The following is a 19,565-nucleotide window of genomic DNA, read 5'->3' as shown; positions in this document are numbered from 1 at the left end:
ATGGGATGAGAGGAAATGGCCTCAAGTTGCACCAGGGGAGGATTAGGTTGGATATTTGGGAAAATTCTTCCACACTGAGGCTTGTCCAGCCCTGGCACAGCTGCCCATGGCAGTGGTGGAGTCCCCACCCCTGGAGGGATTTGAATACCTTGTGAATGTGGCACTTGGGGACATGGGTTAGTGGTGGCCTTGGCAGTGCTGGGGAGTGCTTGAACTCCACGATCTTGGAGGTATTTTCCAATTGAAATTATTCTGTTGTTCTAAATGCTTTGAATGTAGATTATTTGGAGCTAAATCTGCTCTCTGTAGCAGGGTAATGACAAGAACCCAACCCCAAAGCAGGGACTGAGGGCAGCGTGCGTGCACACATTTCATTAACTGATAGGTTAATTACCCCAATTTCGTTACTAATTGGATCAATTTAAACCTGCTGCATTGGAAGTCTCTTGGCAGACACAAACATCCCCACAATTACAAAAACAACTGGTTTCTCCAGTTACGTAACGCTGCCAATTAAGTAATTCCTCCACATGTAAAGCAAACCCAACCAAAGCCATTGGGGCACTTCTGAGTCATTCTCAGCAACGTGCTCCTTCCAGTGCTGATGCCTACAAAACCCAGCAGCATTCCTCATGGCAATCCTTTCCAGGGGCAGATCCATCCCTGCTGGGGGAAAGGACTCCGTGGAATTTGCCACAGTGATGGGAAAGCGAGTTGTGTGAGAAGGAAAAGCCACCTAAGCTTTCAAGTGCAGCTTTTGGTAGAAATCTTTGAGGTCTGGAAGGTTTGATGGCAGTTTGAGGGATACCACCACCCTTGCTCTGAGCCTTTCTCCCTGGGCTTGCTACAGAGCAAAACTTTCCTGCAGCAGAACAAGGCTCCAAATAGTTTGGGATTTGCCAAAACCAGAGAGAGCTGGATATGTCACAAGAAAAGCTGGGTTTTACTGATCATGTTCAACAGTTTGTCAAGGCAGACTGTGGTGGGTGATAAAGCTGCTGGCCTGTGATCAGTTCTCCTCTCACCAGCAGGTACTACTCAGAAATTATTACATCAACAGAAATTACTGAAAGGAACAAATGCGAGTAAATTGTTTCTGATTCTGTGGGAACAAAAGGCAAAAGCAATTTTTTTTTTTTATTTTTAGCTTTCTAAACGAAATAGACATTCTATGATTCTTTACAAAATTAAAAAACACAAATAAATCTTTGTTTTCATGACTGACATTTGCAATTTAAAGCCCAGGGACCTCCAGAGTAAGTATTTCCAAGGATTGTGCTCCTGACAAGCTGCCTGTTAACACTGATTGAACAGTTCCTATAGGCAGCAGGAGTCCTCAAGTGTTTCCTTCTAGAAAGAAATTGCAGAGCTCGATATGAAACCAAGAAACCCACAAAAATTATATTTAGCTGCTCCCTATATCACACAGCTTTATCTCTAGGGAGTTTCTGCCATCACATCTCTAAAAGGAGATTTCATGGGAAGTTCTGGGAGTCAAATAATGTCCCACCTACCAATGCATTAACAGAGATCAGAATTAAGAGTCTCCCTTCCCCTACATATAATAATAGTGAATGTTCATCTGCTGAAAAAAGCAGATAAATTAAAAACCACTGCAGTTTGTAAAAGAACACTGCTTGGGAAATAACCTTTGGAGGCACTGGAAAAACTCAGAGTTCAATCAACTTTATTTCCAGTACAAAAGCAATTAGATTTTTCCCATCAGAAATCAGATGAAGTAGTAAATTAGGATTTGCTGGTGATGGGAATTCTTAACTTGTGGCATAAATAGAATTTCCTTATTATTATTTTCAGCTATGGCCATCTATCTAAACCCCCATTCCAAGCGCAATTTGTGAGAAAAAAGCTGCATTACAGAGTTATCACAGACATCTACATTTAATTTGAGTTTTCCTCCTCCTTTTTAAGCAAAAGTTACTTTAATTAAGCTTTAAACAACAAACAACCAACCCACAAGAACCAACAAATTTGGCTCCTGTTCTATTCACCAAGAGCTCCGACTGTACTGAGAAATCTGATTTAAACAAGTCCCAAACCATTTGCATCCCTGCTACCCTCAGAAGGCTACAAATATATTTGTGTGTTCCATCAGTCCTGAGAAATCAAAACACAGATAAAAATGCAGATTTTGAACTGTTTTTTTGTGCTTGCATGGAAAACATTTTACATCTAATATTAATTAGGAATAAACAAGCTTTGCTTGTTATAATGCATCTGGAGCATCAAGAGTGGCTCCTGTAGCAACAATTTCAGTGAGCAAACAGTTCAAAATCTTTTCTTTCTGTTTCCTAACACAGTGGGCATTTTGAATACAACTCATGCACAATGAGAAATACATTTTCTTTCCCAAGCACAGCTCTGACTGCCTGGTGAAACTTTACTGAGGACCCTTCTCACTTTGACTCCTTCACCGTGAACTTTCTTCTTTTTTTCCTCTGTGATTTAATCTGAACTGGTTTAGGGTTAAGGTGAATATTAATTCAAAATAAGTCCCTGAAATAAAAAGGGTGAGAACTGCAATTCCAAGAGAGCCCTGGAATGGCACCCAAGTCCTGCCCTGCTTCCTCTCCTTGCCTCCCTCACTGATCCAGGAGTAAATCTGCCAAACAGAGGAGGAGGGAGAAAGAGGAGATGAATTAAGGCCACAGATGAGAAAAATCAAGACTGAGAATAATTTCTGAATACAGTATTTGCTACCTAAAATCCAAGATTGTTTCCTAATTAGCATTACAGGAAATATTTGAAGAGCAAAGCTGCTGGCCTGAAGCTGTGTCCTGCACACAGAGCTCATTGCTCACATTTATCCATGGATCATTCCTGCTGATTCCTCCTTGGCAGCTGGAAGTGTATCCCAACTGTCTGAAGAGAGTCTAAAATCTGAGATTCCCTCTGTCAGCACCTCTCTGATCAATGCCAATCTGCCCTGTGGATTCCTTTTCTGTTTAAATCCAAGGATATTTCCTTGATGGATGGATCCAGGTTGGAAACCTGGGTTCCTTCAGCCAGCAAAGCACCACTTCATCCATCTCACTGCGGCTCAAGATGAGTCTGTTCAACACAGACAGCAAGCAAGGAGAGCAGATGGAATAAACAGAGGATTTCTTCTAGCCAGAAAGCAAATGCTGGTGCTTGAAATGAAATATTGTCATGGAAAAGACTCATGGGGGCATCCCTGCTGCTCCTCAGGGCTGGCTGAGAACTCAGCAGAGAGCAAAGGACTGGGAACACAGAGCAAGAACCAAATTCCTCCCCAAAACTGGGAAAGAAACTCTTGATGGCTTCCAAGGCACACAGCAGGAAACCTCAAAGAAGTCCAAATATTCGCCCTCAGACTGCAGGTTTAGGTTCCTCCTCCTGCAGGCCCCATGGCCCCCAGCAGAAAGTCAGGAGTTTCATGGGAAGTGGCCCAAAGTTGCCCAATGTCCTGGTTCCTGGGGGAGAAGTTCTCCCTTGAGCCATGAGCATGGGAAATGCTGAGTGTTGGATCCAAGAGCTCCCGGAGCCCACGGTGCCAAATCCCCCCTTCTAAAGCAGCCACCACTGGGAAGGTCACGTTGTAAAGCCACTCCATTAAAACTGTAATTAAAGAGTAAACATTAACCAGCAATTTCTCCTTAGGTCTTTCTTACTTCCAGTTGGTATCATTCCTCCCAGAGCGAGCTGTACCTTATGGATCTGCACGTTTATCTTGATGAAAAATCTTTAACTTCTTGGTATTCAAGGCAAGAAAAGCCGTGTCCTTCCATTGAGAGAAACCCTGCATCATGGCTGCAGCAAGCATGCTATCCATATTATTTATTCCTGACAAAAGGACACTGGGACACGGTAAAACTGCCACGAGAAAGGAAATCAACCTCTCCACGCTTTAATAAACGGGAACTTTTCTCCTGTGTGAAGAAGACCAAAGATAAAACTCCAGGTACAGCCTGCTAAACATTACCGAGCAGGTGGGCTCGTGCAAACACTCTGCATAGTCCTGATTGCTTGAATTTCAGTCCTTATTCCTCACTGAGGTTTTCAGAAAATGCAAACAACAGACACTTCCTTAAAAAAGAAGCTGAGATGAACCCATGCACAGAGCTCCATCAGGGAAAGCTGTCAACTGGCCCCACTCCATGGGAATTAATGCAAAGGCATTGATTTGTTCTAGGCTAATGATACGGGCTCTTGGTTTAATTTTAGGAGAAGAACTTTCATTTTCTGACTGGCAACCAGAGCTATTTATTACACAACCAGAAAGCCAAAGTTCAGCTCTGCAAGTGACTAATCAAAGCCAAGCCCTCCCCGTAGGAAAGGAGGGAAAACAAGTCTGCAATGGTCAACAGCAGTTCGCTAAAACAAAACCCAACTTCTGCCTCTCACCCTCTGCCTCCTGCCCACCCTGGAGCAGCTCCACGAGGATTTCAGGCCAGTATTGAAGACAGTTTTCCAGAGGGATGAAAATCACAGCAATTCCAGGGATCACCCAGATCCTTCAAGGACACAAACCCCTTTCACAGCAACAGGAAACACACACAAAAAAAAGACGAGAAATTCAAATAAAACCACAACAACACTGTCAAAAAGACAACAGGAAGACAAGGCACTTGAACAACAAGCTGCTGCTGGTGTTCTTGCTCCTTATCTCAGAGGAATCCTGGATAATGAGCATCACTCCAAGTGCCACAGCATCCACCCTGTGCTGGCACGGGCACAGGAGCATGGACACAACTGCTCATCCCATTTCCTGGCCAGCAGCTCTGTGTCTGAGCACTGACTGTAATTTCTGGCCCTCAGTCCTCTGCATTCAAAGAGTTAAGCTATGTCCTGCAAAGATAAAAATCTCCACTTTTATTACTTTGTAGGGCTCCTACCAAACGAGGATCCAGCTGTAATTGTAACATTCCACGCTCTGGAGGTGCCAAGTTTTACTAACTATAATTTAACTGGTCCAGCTGATGCAGTCCAAATTCTTGTTTGGATAATCAGCCTTTGTTTAAATATGGACTTTCAGAAAAAAAAATAGAAAGAAAGAAAGAAAGCCCAGGCCAGCATTAGCCTCCAGGCATGTCATGTGAGCTGATTACCCTGCAGCAGTAGCAGACACTCATGCACAAGAGGAGGATTATTTTGCCAGAATTACTGTTACGGTAACACAGAATCAGAGCTTCTCTCCCCCCAGCCCCCACCCTTCTTCTTTTCTTTCTTTTTTTTTTTTTTTTCCTCCCCCCTCCACAATTCACAAGTCTTCTTTCCAAGTTCAAATGAAGTTTAAAGGTGAAAAGGGCAAGAAAGTTTCATGACTGGCTGTTGAAAGAGGGAGAAATAACCAGGGTCTCCAAGTTTGCGTTTACTAAAAGCTCAACAATTTTGTATTTTGCTGCAATTCATAACTGCACAAATCCCTTTTGTTGGGTCTGTTTGGACTGAAATTAAACACTTGTTAATAATTTATAACTTAATATCATTAGAAAATAATAATAACTGTCAAGCAACTATATTCAATACATAAAGCAAGTTGAGTGGCTCGTTGGATTATTTGTCAAAGCAACAATTTCTATATATTTTTACTTATTTCTACTGGGAAGAGTGGTTAAAGAGCCACCCAGCTTGCTTGGAAATCATTTCTCCACCAGCTGGGAGCAATTCCCAAATTGCTGCACCTCAGCCACATCCAAGTGATGCTGGCTCACTTTAAAAGCACTCCAGCCTGACTCCAGGAGGTGCCTTAAAAGTGCTGCAGGAGGGATGGCCAAAGCCCTTTGCTGCTCCCTGACCAAAAATGCATCCCACACTGCCCAGGCTTTGCTCTAAATTTGACATCTGAATGGAACCGAAAGAGTGGCCAACAAACCAAGCGTCAAAATGAGGCATTTAAGAAGAGAAAATTCTCAATTGTGTTTCTTGGTCAAGGACCTGAGCTGCACAAAGCACAAGGGCCAGGCACAAAGCTGCTGCTGCCTTCCCCAGAGCTGAGTGCAAACAGAAGAAATACTTGTGTGTGTGTGTGTGTGTGAGAGAGGAATTCTGGGAGAAAACTCACTTGTAAAATGTCACAGGCTGTGGTTCTTCTTGGGAAGCCATGAGAGTGGCTTTTTGGAAAATAGCAACAGAGAAGCCCAGAATAATATGGGTTGGAAGGGACCCTAAAGCTCACCCAGTGCCACCCCTGCCATGGCAGGGACACCTTCCACTGTCCCAGGCTGCTCCCAGCCCCGTCCAGCCTGGCCTTGGACACTGCCAGGGATCCAGGGCAGCCCCAGCTGCTCTGGGCACCCTGTGCCAGGACCAAGAATTCTTCCAAAATCCCATCCAGCCCAGGCTCTTCCAGTTTGACATCAAAGCTCATCAGACATCTGACCTATTTTATCACTTTTCTCTCCATGTCAGCACCTGTGGCAATCCTATTTTTGTTGCACAGTAAGCTATGAAGTTGGAAACATAAAATTTAAGTATACTAAGCAAGGAAGTTGGAAGTTCAGATTAAAAACTTTATCTGAGCCAGTCTGCCCCCAGCCTGGGCTCGTGTAAACTGATTTAAGTCAGTGGTGCCACAAGAACTGACATTAGTCAGGGGTCTGCTCTTGTTTCCATCTATTTATCTGAGATCATTTCTAATGTCCTTATGAATAAGTCTCCTTTTATTCCTTTCAAACTCCTCCTCTTGTTTTGTCCCTTTTGCCCCTTTGCCTGCAGACTGAGACTGAACACACCCACCCAGAGGGATCCATCTCCTCCCTCCTCCTCCTCACTCTCAGCTCTTCCCTCCTCAGCCTGCCCTGCTTTCTTCCCGGGATTTCTTCTATTTCTGATATTCCTGGGATATTTCAAGGAAGCAGAGGAGGGCTCCAAACGCTGCAGGTTGTTTACAGCGCAACAATTCTCAAAATATGATTTAATTCACCTTGAAGCTGAGGAGCTGCCCAATGTCCTCACGCACAAACAGGCTTTGGGGTCCTTTAAAGTGACCATACAAATAAGAAAGGCAATAAGAGAAATGGTATTTGATTGAATTTACTTTTAAAGTCTGCCATGCTTCTCCCAGAAACTACATGGTGCCTACAGAGGAACCAGAAATGCCACTCTGGTTAGTGACATTAGGTCCTTATAGGTTGTAATTAACTTTTTTAATTCTTCAATTTTTAGTTAAATGTGGGAGGTTCCTTCTTTCTTTTTTTTCTTTTTTTTCTTTCTTTTTTTTTTTAAGTGAATGCTCTCAAACACATGGAAAAAATACAGGAATTGATAAAATTGATCTGTAACATTTTTTTACTAGAGAAAGGATTACAAGGTTGAATCTTAACATCATATACTTAAAACCATTTCTTGTTCCACTGCCTTTACAGTTCCAAAAAAAATGTACATTTTGGAGACAAAGGCCTTTATCCTCTTAAGTGCTGTGGATTTCATGCCAATCTCCCAATATAAAGCAGACTTCAGACTGAGACCCCAGAGAAATGGTCTCGGAAAGATTAGATTTTCCACCACAAAATAAAACCCTTGTGTGGGGAACCACACCAGCTCCAACACCTCCTTCCTCCTGAGTACTTGTCTGACAGGGAGGAACTCCCCCAGCCCATCCCATGCCCCCTCCTCCAACTGGAAGTGGTTTGATCATTCCTCTGCTCTCGTGCCAGCCACTTTTTCCATGTGTAATATAGCCAGAAATGCCACATATCCCTGAAAATCAGAATTTTTCTAGGTTTTTCCTTTATTCTGCATTATTTTGCAACACAGAGTTAAGTTTGCTCCTAATATTAGTGTACAGAGTGAACTGTGACTGGTGATGGAAAATAGGCAAACTCAGTGTAAGGGGCACACGAAGAACATAATGAGGAAAAGTTCTTTTAAATCAGTAGGATATTTTGAAGAGCTGCCCATCAAAGGTGTGCACCTCTAATAGCAACAGTACATTACATGAAATTAATGATGCCAAGTGCCTGGCAGCTCAATACATACAAGAGGAAACTTTCTTAAACTTCTCACGAGGTAGAAAGGTATTTTTATCAACCATCCCCATATTAGAAAACACAGATTTTTCAGGATATTTCAAACCCCATTGCCAGTAATAAAGTAGGACAAGCAAGGAAAAGAGAGAAATGCAGATTCAATGCAATGTAGCTCCTGAGGATTCAATTTTAACACTCCCAAAGCCACCCAGAAAAGAATGAATTGAAGAATCAGAAGATTAAAACTGCATGTAGTCAGCTTGGGATTGGTGAGCTGCAGATGGAAACTTTCTTGAGAACACACAGTTTAAATTCTAGTTAGGATATTCTGTGATTAAATGCTCCTCCAATTTTTCAGGACATCACTTTTTTCCCTGCCGGCTACTGTGATACAAAAGACATCTCCTGCAAACATAGAACTGGTAAAAAAAAAGAGAAGTGCAAGTAAAAGCCATTTAGGTTTCCAGCAAAGACATCAAAGCAAAGCAGCTAATGGACATGCAGGCTAGTCAAGTCACTCCTGCAAAATCCATTAGTTACTAAAAGTTCTGGAGGGCTCAGTTTTTACAGTAAAACCTGTAAAAACTCAGTATCCAGTTTCTCTGTTGGGACACTGAGGTGTGAAGATCCAAACGATGCTGGAACTGAACTTGTATATTTGAACCTTTTGAACTCCAGCTGCCCTTCATAAATTACTTTACCACCAGCTTTAACACGTTCCTAACCCACCGTGCAAGAAAAGGGAGGAATCATTAAAAACCCCTGGAAATGGAACTGAACTTTCTAACACTTCCACTGGAATTTGTCTTGGTTCAAAAGACAAGCACCTACAGCAGGACTGGGGGAGGAGGAGAAGCTTCCAGATAGAGCAGTGAAATAACATCTGTGCTCAGGCTATGAAAACAGAGTGGCCAAGCCCCCTCCCCAGCCCCAGAGCCAGGGAGGTGAATGGAAATGGCCCCGTTCAGTTGCTCCTTTCCATCTGGAAACGCTGTCAGATGGAAGCAAACCCCACAAATTCCCAACAACTTTGTTTTGCACCTCAGAATGGGACGTGCTGCCCCGGATGGGAAGAATTTTGGGATGCAGGGGGTTCTCTCCACATCCCATCCACAGGGAGACAGAGATCCACCCTTCTCCTGAGGGAAGCTCAAGTATTTAGAGTTTAGAAACTAATCCAACTCCAAGACAACAGCAATAAAAGAGTCTTAATTAATTTTCAGGTGAATTAAACTGTAGGACAGCAGCTCAGGAGCTCAAACACAACATTTCCTGCTTTCCACGGGAAATGAGGACAATCAGCAGGTCCCTCCTCATTATTTGTTAGACTGTCAGTGTGTTTACAGACAGTTGGTCACTGGGATGGCAGGGAAAAATGAAGGTTTTAAGTCTGGAAGAATGGAAAGGCTGGTTCCCAAACAGGCCAGCACATTATCCTATAACCAAAGCAGATATTCCTTTCTCCTACACCCTTCCCTGCCTGCAGAGCTCAGCATCCAAAGCTGCAACACAGACTCCAAACCTCCACAGGAACTCTTCAGCCCCAGTCCTGCCTGCAGAAGGATCTTTGGGTTCAGGAAAGTCACTCATTTTTTTCTCCACCTGAGATTTGTCATTTACAAATGAGGAAACTGTCCATCTTGGAGGAATGTGCTTCCAGTGGGTCAGCTAATATAAAAATACTGCTTTTCTCTTTGGGTTATGATGTTATCACATTATGTCTGGACACTGCATTTCACTCTCCCTTTAAAATGATCTTGCTAAGCAGCAAAGGGACACAGCAGCTCCCATTTACAGGTCACCTCAGGTCTCCTGAACAAACTATGCCCCAGGGTTTTAGTGAAACTCAGGAATTCCAAAAGCAAAGCACATTGCCCTTAGCACACAAAATGCTTCTGATTCGCAGAATGACACAAATGTACAAGAAAAAAAAAAAAAGGATGTCTGATTATTTTTTGTAATGGATGGCTTTTAGATGGGCAGAACACACTTAGGCATTTCTTAAAGCCCCAAACCACGGGTGATTTCCAACAAAGGCCTTGTGTGAAGTGCTGCTTGCTTATCACAAAGACTTGGAAAAAGAATTTTCAGGGGTTGAACTCTGAGTTTTAACCCTGGACAAAGAATCAGATGCTGCACAAGTGTGTGCTCCTTAGTGCTGTGGTGCTGCCACACTGCTGATCTTGAATCCTTCAGACTGATGAATTTGTGTGCAATTATTTGACATTTCAAAAGAAAATAAATAAAAAAGGAAAATGACACAACTTTCTGAGTAAAGCCAATGGCTCAGTTTGCCTATGATACACGAAATCTTATTACATGTGGGCTTGCAATTTATGAAATTACCACTTCCATTGATTACAACTCCTAATGAGACATTACAATGAACCATGTGGACAGTCCAATTCAGATGAATAACACAGATGTTTAAAACAAAAAGATCCCTAAATCTCACATTATTTAACCTGTTTTACTTCCCACTTGCATGAAGAAACACTTGTGGTTTCTCCTTCCCTCTCCCCCAGCACAGACTGGCTTTCTTTCCCTGGCTTCCCCACCTGGAAACGAGCCAGGGATCATTTACAGGCTTCTGAGGTTTGCTGGGGCACTTTCTGAGGATCCCTCTGGAAAATGGGACCACATTTCAAACCAGAGGGACGCAGGTAGGAGCCTTGAAAAAACAGGCCAGCAGCCAGAGTGGTCATCAGTGATTTTGTTTAAATATATTAACAACATAATTTAGAGCATTCACATCATCCAAGCATCCCCCCTCTGTGCACAGGGATCTGCAGTCATTACATCTCATCAGCCAGAAAGGACCCACATTTCTGACATTAAACAAACAGCAGACAAGGTCCCAACCCCAAATCTCAGCAATAACCCCTTTGCCAAAGGCAGTCCCACAGAACTCAGGAAGCAGAGGTACATCCCAGCTCTCATCCCTGCAGCTCCGTGGTTTGGGACTCCCGAGCAGCAGCAAATGCCCAGGCTGATCTCCTCTAAGAGAGGCTTCATCTGCTGGGGGGCATTACAAAATAGCAGAGATCAGTCCTGCCCGATGCAAAGGTTAAGTGATAAGAATAACATTACATAATGTACAGCAAAATGTTAATTTCCAAGACTCAAATCAAGGCCGGGATGTGCTGCAACACGCCAGCCCCAGGACGAGAGGGCACGAATGAACCACAGAGGCCTCGAAACACTTCTGCCTCTTAGGCCATTTTTGGTTTATATATTTTGTTTCACTCGTTGATAATCTTACAGACAAGGGAAACCATGCTGCTGGGGAAGTACTAAATCACACCAAAAGAGCTAAGGTTTTTAGATGAAACAAGAAGCTGATTACACATGCACTGAGTATACCAGTCACTAAGCGTTTCTGGATTGCAGGGATAAGATACCCTCTTTGCTTATTACTGCCTCCTTGATCCAAAGAGATTTAAGCAACTGTTTTCAATTAGATGTTTTTAAGCTAGTAAAACTACATCCATAAAGACATATTTATAGAACAACTTAAAACGAGAAGAATTAAAACGACTGCAAAACTGATGAATTCCATTCCCCCACCAACCCTCCCCCCCCCACCCCGAATCATTTACTGACCATTAACGAGCAAAAAGCACTGCAATTTTAAGAATTAATCCAGTGTTGCAAAATTAAATCAGATACACTAGGAGGGATAATGACAAACTGGTGGCTCCAGCGTTGTCAGTTTGCGGGTGATACAAGTTCAAGTCGTCTGTGCTAGTGGTCACTCTGTTGGAACAAACATGAACATAAAAGGGAACATTAAAAGTGCAGCAGCACCAACTGAATCAATTCTGACACTGAGGATGCAGGCTCAGAAGTGGCACGGGGTGAATATTGTATTTTAGAAAGGAGCTGCCCAGCTCCACGACTGCGAGACCTCAGTGCACGGGAATAAAGGAAGGGGCAGCAATGGCAGTGAACGAAGGGACAGGATCCTCATTTCCCTCTGAATTCCAGAGCACAAGAGCCTGGCAGCGTGGCTTTGCCACACATGACTGCTTTCAGCCCCAGGAACCCGTGAGGAATATTCTGAGAGCTCCAGGAACAAAACTGAGCTTTGATAGTTGTCATCCTTAAACAGCTGCTTAAACAAAATTTGCCTAAAACGCTCAGCAGCATGTGACTGGAAATGTCTGCAGGATGAGCTGCCTCATCTCTGGCACGGGAGAACACAGAGCCATGGCAGAGGTTTGGGATGGTCACAGCCACAAGCAGGGACACCCTCACCTCTGCCAAAGCCATCAGCTGCTCACTGACATCTCTCTTTTACACCTGCCTGGCCCATGTTGCAGAAAAAAACAACTGGTAAGGAAAGCCCCACTCCAGTCCTGCCTCCCCCTGCTGCCAAATCCATCTGAAGAAGCTCAAGGCATCCTAAATTTTATCTTCCCTAAACTTCCCTACAAGCTCAATTTGTTCCTACCTAAGCACATCATCATGAAAACACTTAACAGTGTGACCTGGAGATTCAAATACATCACTGAAACAGACACATTTTATACATTTAATACCCTTCAGAATCTGGCCAGAAACACAAATGGATGTCACAAAGCATGACCCAGAGTCTCAGGCTGTCACTGTGGTCTTGGCCTGGGCACCTGGGGTGATGGCTGCTGTGCCCTGGACCTGGGAACCTCAGGGAAGCACAAGAGACATTTTTTTCCCTTTTTTTTTAAAAAATTCGTAGTTTACATTTTCTCCATGGGCAACATAAGGAAATTTCAGCCATTATTTTGGGTGATTGAAGCCAGAGTTACACACGGGGTCTGTTTTTAAGGGAACTCTTCAACCCTGAAGCAAGGACGTGCCCTTTGGCTATGCAGCACCTTGCCTGTCCCCAGACAGGTGGGATAAAACCACATTTGGGAATAAAGGAAAGCAGACAGGGAGGATCCAAGCAGAGACATAACCTGTGCAACTGCAGGCTGCTTTCTGTTCCACGATGTTCAAGAGACAACTGCAGTGATGAATTCATCCCTTAAATCTCTGTATTATCCTGCACAGACCAAACCTACGGGACAGGCAGATCCTCACACATCCTCTGGAATCACTTTGTGCATCCAGATGAGCCTTGGGATCATTTAGGTTGGGAAAGACCTCTAGGACCATGGAATCCAACAATCAGAGGCATAATTACATCAGAGTCCCCCTTCTGAATGAACGTGTCTCTGACCCTCTGACTTCTAATTGGTTTTGATATGTTTAGAATGTGTTAAGAAACAAGATTAGAAATATTCCATTTTTGTTTTATGGGAAATTCAGGAATGACCCGGCCAAGCCAATGCCTTTCATTCACCGAGTGTCTTTCTGCAGGGTAAAGGATGGCTGGTGTGAGCAAAGGCTACAGCACAAAACCAAAAGCCAAGTTTCATACAATTACATCCAAATTGGCAGAGCAAACCTATGAGATAGAAGTGAACATAAAAGCAAGTGAAATAACATGGACAGAGAGGCAGCAAACAACCTTGCCTAAGGCACAACACTAATGCCAGACTAACTTCAAAGCAGCCACTGAACCAGCACAGGTGACAAACAATCTGCATAAAAATAAGTCTAAAGCAGCTCTGGCTCCTTTCCTTCCCTTAGTCCCTTCTGCTCTTGCTCATTGCAACTCTTTTTTTTTTTTCATTTTAGACATGGAACAATGTATATAAATGAGAATGCAGCATTTTGGCTACAGGTTCCCTCAAATAAACTCAGCTAAGAGAAGCCCACCACGTCCAAAGCTTTACTCTGCCTATTTCTTTTTGTTTTGCTCTTTGTAATTTATAATGAACCTCTTCCACAGTAAGCTGACTCAGGGAAAAACCACTCTGAAAGGCATCGGCTACTGATGAATTGTTTTTATTAATTAAGTTAGAGAAACAAAAACCACAGTGGCTTTCAGTGCTGCAACTTGCAGCAGAACCCACAAGCTTGGAGGCAGAAAGTGTGAAAGTCACAGCTCTGCTCTGAACATCTCCATTTCTTAACTGAGGGGCTGAAATTCCACAGACAAGGGGTGTTTTCCTCTCTCTTAACCTAAAGATTTGGTCCTTTGAGCAGCTGCTTTGGACTGAAAGCACCACAAAAGCCACTGCCTTTACTGCATGACAAACTGAAATAATGGGTATTAAGCAGAAGTAGCTTTTATACACCCTGATATTTGAGAGGTTCAGCCTGCACAGGGCTTTGCTAGAGATGAGTGGATGGAAGAATAGAGTTAAGAAAAGCGTTTAATCCTGCTGACTTCCACAGACCTTTGGCTTTTCCTTGTAAGTTTTAGCAGCCAAGAGACTGAAGTTTCATTTTCCCTCAGAGGCTGAGGACATTGAGGAGAATCTCTGGGTTTTGGACACCCCTTGTCCTGGGACATCACACCAAGGAAGGTGGGGTTCCCTTGCTGGGATTTCTTCCCTTAAACATGCAGCTGGTGAAGAAATTAATGATTTTCAATAATAAAACTTTGGGATTGCCTTCTTTAAGGTAGAGTCCTCTTTGAATAGTGACATTTTATATCATGAGCCTCTACCTTTGGCCATCAGCTCTTCTTCTGCCCACCCACTCGCCTCTATTTTATCCAATCTCACACATCTCTCATGAAAAGAACAAAAATACCCTAAAATGTGCACATGCAATCAAAAGGAAGCTTATTCACACAGTTAGGACATGCTTTTTCATGCACTGCTGGTTACTGGAAAGTTTAACTTTTGTTAGAGGATAGAAATAAAACAAAACAGGAAAGTGGATATTTTTCTTACTTATTTCAAGTGTACATATTTTGGGTCATTTTATTTTTTCCCCGTGACACAGAATAGAGACTCTTCTTGGAGACTGTAATAGCCCTCAGCGTGTTTTCCACCAAGAATGCAAAAAAGAAACACTTTTGCTGGAGAAGTCATGGAAACTGGTAAATTGAAGACACAAGCCCTCATTGAAAACCTATAATTTTTTAATTAAATTTACATGTCAGTGGATCTTTTGAGCCTGGCCTGTGTGTTTTTTATAATGTATGTTTCTCGTGCTTTTTCCCATGGGTATTTCTGCACTATTTCCAAACTGGGATTACTCAAGTTGAAGTGTGATAAAGGGCACATTATAGTTATATTAAGCAAAATAGGGAGGAGAAAGCTTTTCCATAGTGCAAAGAAAGCTGTTCTCCAAGCCTCATTTCTGGTAACAAGCAGAGCAAGGCAACCACTCAGCTAGAAACTGCTGCCATCAAACCAAGGCTTTGTCCTGAGCAAAAGGGGGATTTATTCCATCCTATTCTGTTTTCTGCTAAAAAATTAAAGGTTGTTTGCTTCAGAACTGTTAAATCTTGCTCTGGGGTATCATGAGAAACATGCTGTGAGCACCAAAACGAGGGGGAAGCTGCGCTGTGCGTGGTGCAGACTGTGTGCTGCTGCTTGGGGGAGCTGCAGAGGAGGGGCTGAGGAGGCAGTGGGGGTTCCCTGCCCTGCCCAGAGGTTTCACAGCTGTGCTGCTCCTCCTCTCAGCTCCCCTGAAAGATGCGGGGACTTGCACGGGGCCTGGTGTCACCAGGGCTGCAGCCACAGAGACAGGCAGCAGCTGGATGGGGAAGGGAAGGGAAAGGGAGGGAAGGAAAGGAGGGCATGTCAGCTCAGAGCTGCAGAAAAGGTTTTTCACAGCAGCTATTTGCAACCCTCCAAGGAGCTGCAGAGGCTGCCCATTAAAACCCTGTTAAAACACTTCTGATGTTGTCAGCAGTGGAGAGCTGAAATAGCACAGTGATCACTGAGATACTATCTGCCTCAAGCAGTTCAGTGGTACTGTCAATAATATGAGCAAGAAGGTACAAGATGAGCAACAACCTAATTCCTGCATCAAAATTTCATAAACTCCCTCGGCTGGCAAACACTAGAGATGTGGGCAAACACAGGCCAGCCAATAAACCACCCAGGAAAGATGACCTCAGGTCTGGAATCTTTCCCAAAAGCTCTGAACCTTTAAGTTAATTTACACTTTGAAAGCCAAGCAGAGTGATGGTGAGGGGAAGGCAGGAGGGTGAGGTGATGCCTCTCCCAGCAGCGCTCCTGAGCTGCTCCTCAGCTCCTCACTCCTGATAGAGCCCAAGGAAAAACACAGCACCACTTTTAGGCATTCGCCCTCCCAAATACCCCAGGCTAGAGTTTCTCCCCACTTTTCCCTGCTTTAAGTTTTGATTTCTTTTCAGTACTAATTCCTTGGGATAATTTCTGCAAGCGTAGTTTTAGCAGGTAGGAAAACTTGCACTCCTTGAGGAAAGCTCCTTGCTTGAAAACAGACCTCCTGATGTGCCAGGGTGCTAAAACTGTGAGTAATGAGAGCAGGATCATCTACTTCTCTGCTACTCCGTGCTGGTAAGGGCTACTCACAGTGAGTAATGGCTGGAGAAGCAGGGCCAAGGTGAAGAGTTATTTATAATCCAGTAGCCACTGAGTAAGAGCTTAGCAATGAATTCACTGCTCTGGCTACAAGTTTGTGAGAAAACAAACAGAGCCAGCTTTTGGGTTTCCAGTTTTAAAAGTTATGCACACACTGTAAACTAGCAAAAATGATTCAGGAAGGATTGGGGTGGTTATTTATAAAGCAGCCATAGCAGAGATCAGGTGGATGTCAGACAAGCAGAGATGCTTCAGCTCCTTAGGTGCTTCCTCAGGGTGGCTGTGGCAGGCAGGGAAACTCCTAGACTTGACTTAAACCAGTCTCAGATGCTTCCCCCTTTTTATGCAATAAATATTCACTGCAGGGAGCTAAAAGCCAGAGCTTGCTGGAAATCAAGCAAGGTGTTCAGCAGTGCTGGGCTTAGGGGTCAGAAAAACCCTCCAATTTTCCATAGGAAGTGACTGTGCCAAGGGTCTCAGAACCAGCTCCTGTCAGGTGCAGCCTGCATCTGCAGACATCCAGCACGCTCAGGAACATTTCTGAATTGTTTCTGTCAGCCCAGAATGAAGCAAAGGAATAGCAACATATTTGGGCATTAAAATAAAAAAAAAAAAAAAAGGAATTAGGAAAACACTGGGATAACAGGATCAAGCTCAGCACTCCTGAATTTCCTACCCAGGAACATGTGATTTCCCAGTGCACCCCGCAGAATAAATGGATATTTTCCAACTCCCACATTACAGGTCATGACTTCCTGGTGCTAATTTGGATTCTGCTGAGGATCTTTTTATTGACTGCAGTTTGGAGAGCAAGGCACAGCAGAGACTTTGGGCCTGGCACTGTGCATTTGAAGGCTGGCTTACAGAAAACTCTGGTTTTCACCCCACAAGGACGTATGGCTCAGATTTGGGATGGAAGCAGACACTTGGAAAACCAGGAGGAACAATTCCCCAGTTTAATTCTGAATCGTAAACACAAAAGGGATGGTTTCTTAGGGGATTTTTAAACCAACTGCCAGCTTTACTATCTGCTGTGCTTGCAGTTTGGAGTGTCCAAGGGGGATATTTTCACCTTGACACACAAGTCATACATCAAACTAAGTTCTCCCATCTTTTTGGCAGGGAGTTGGTTATTTCAGTGCCACTGAGCCCTTTGCAAGTGGCCAAACCTCCCCTTGGACAAGCCCTGAGCTCAGACAGAGCCACCTGAAGAGGCTGATTAAAAACCTACAAATCCTAAAACTAAGTATCATGTACTTTTTTACATGTCTTACCATTTTAACAAAGTTGTCTCTTCCCCTCTCCTTATCTAAAAGGAAATTAAACCCATTCAGTGTTGGAGAGAAGGAATACAAAGAGTAATGACAGCCTCCTGCCCTTGCTCTCACGAGCCTGGAGTTAAATACCTGCCTTTGTACAACTGTTCCCCTCCTTTTATTAGCTAAATATTGTGGCACCAGAGCACCAAGAATAAAATTACAACCATTTGAGATGAGTGTAACTTTTACAAGAGTCAGATATCCCCAACAAGCCGACAGTCAATAACCCAGCACAAATTAACTCTGGCAAATAATAGGTGTGTTGACCCTAAATTCATGAGGCAATAAAACCTACCAACAGCCTGTTGTTTTTAAAATACTCAGGCACTTCTCAAAGACAATATAGTTTTTGTTTGGGAGCAAGAAGATCATTAATTAGGAAAGCTTTTAAAGGAAGTTTTAGTATCATTAGCAAAAGCTAATGGGAAAATAAATTAAGTTACAACATCTGACACCAAGTTTGGAAAAGAAAGGCACTAAAAACCCAAAGCTGCCTTACATGTCCCAAGAATAGCACCCTTCCCCACAGACCTCCATAATCACATGAAAAAATTTAAATTTCCTCCATTTCTTGTTGCATTTTGAGTTAGACACACGTTGCTGCCAACACACTGCAGCCCCAGAGATAAAATCTGAACCAAGTTTGTTCACCCCTCCAACTCCACCACAGTGAAAATACCCTTAAAAACACAATCTAACACAATCTGTTCTTCCCAATTTGTTTTTTTTTTTTAATGAGAGCTTTTCAAGCACAGTAAAGCTCAGGTAGAGTTGTCCTGTTGTGAGCTCCTGTGCAAATTCTTATTCCTTGAAGGAAAACAAATTTTCTAAATTTTTTGAGATTCTGTTTTTAAAAGAATGAATTAAATAATACACCATGAAAGGTGGCCTAAAATATTTTATGGCTTGGAGGAAAATCTTCTTTTCCCCTGCCCTGGATGCTCTGCTCAGAGACGCCACAATGTCTGTCAAACAATTGTTGCACACGAAGGAAGGCACAGAATGACACTGTCCATTATTTCAACCATGTCAGCTGAGGAATTATGAAAGATTTATACCTATTTCATATTAAAACTATTTAGTAAATGTCACATAGCACAGCAAAAAACCACGGGCACGTTATGGAGAGGGCAGCAGGCTCAGCACAGAGCTCTCAAGGATGCCCAGCCAGAGCACACTCTGCAGGCAAAGGGTTTGCACGGCCATAAAACCCCTCAGTGACACAACCTTCTCCTGGTTTTCTAGGAAAACAGAAAAAAACAGAATTTAAATATGATGTAATTTTAAAAGGAAGGTGTGCGGAAAGTAAAATTAAATATTAATAACATTTTAAAAATTGGAAAATTAGCTGAGGTAGCTGAAACTGCAACAGCTCAGGACATCATACCCCTGTTCCTGGACAGGCTGCCTAATTTAGGCAGAAGATGCTTTTTCCTCTTCCCTTTTGCTTCAAGCTTTGCTTCTATGAGAAGTCAAGTAATTAACTTGCCAGGGGAAGAAATTTTCCTCTTCAATACCTTTACATTTGTGGAAAGCAAAATTATACAAAATGCTGATGAAGGCCCCAAAGGGAAGATGTGGTGTGTGGAGCCCAGCCCTGCCAAGGCCACCTTAAATCCACCCCGAGCTGCTGCTGGCTCTGGCTGTCCCTGGGATGCACCAGGGCCCAGGTTCCTCCTGCTGGGATGGAGTTTATCCACAGGAAATAAGAAGGGAAAATTCATGCTCAGCTGCTTAATGGGAACTGACGTGGCCTCTCCAGAGAGGGAGAAACTTTGGATGTCAGGCAGGTTAGCACAGGGCAAGCAGACGGTCAATAAAATATTCAATAAAGGACTCTGATATGATAGATCTAATACTGTGGAAAAAGCCAGAAGTACCTTTTTTTCCCTTTTCTTTTT

At 43.3% G+C, this 19,565-nt stretch overlaps 1 protein-coding gene across 11 annotated transcripts in view; it reads right to left on the bottom strand.

Moving 5' to 3' along the window:
• BCAS3 (BCAS3 microtubule associated cell migration factor) overlaps window positions 1-19,565 on the bottom strand; it is a 297,010-nt gene that overhangs the window by 88,834 nt on the left and 188,611 nt on the right. Inside the window, exon 24 of one of the 11 annotated variants that reach the window (XM_038157811.1) lies at window positions 11,548-11,705. The exons of the other annotated variants lie outside the window; for them this stretch is intronic. Within the exon in view, the coding sequence (XP_038013739.1) occupies window positions 11,701-11,705 (5 nt within the window). The 3' untranslated portion in view covers window positions 11,548-11,700. Of the gene's footprint in view, window positions 1-11,547; window positions 11,706-19,565 lie in introns of those variants that run through there. 11 annotated transcript variants of the gene reach the window in all.

The sequence above is a fragment of the Motacilla alba genome, chromosome 19, assembly GCF_015832195.1.
Source record: "Motacilla alba alba isolate MOTALB_02 chromosome 19, Motacilla_alba_V1.0_pri, whole genome shotgun sequence".
Taxonomy (NCBI): domain Eukaryota; kingdom Metazoa; phylum Chordata; class Aves; order Passeriformes; family Motacillidae; genus Motacilla; species Motacilla alba.
This window is presented reverse-complemented; position numbering and strand designations above follow the sequence as displayed.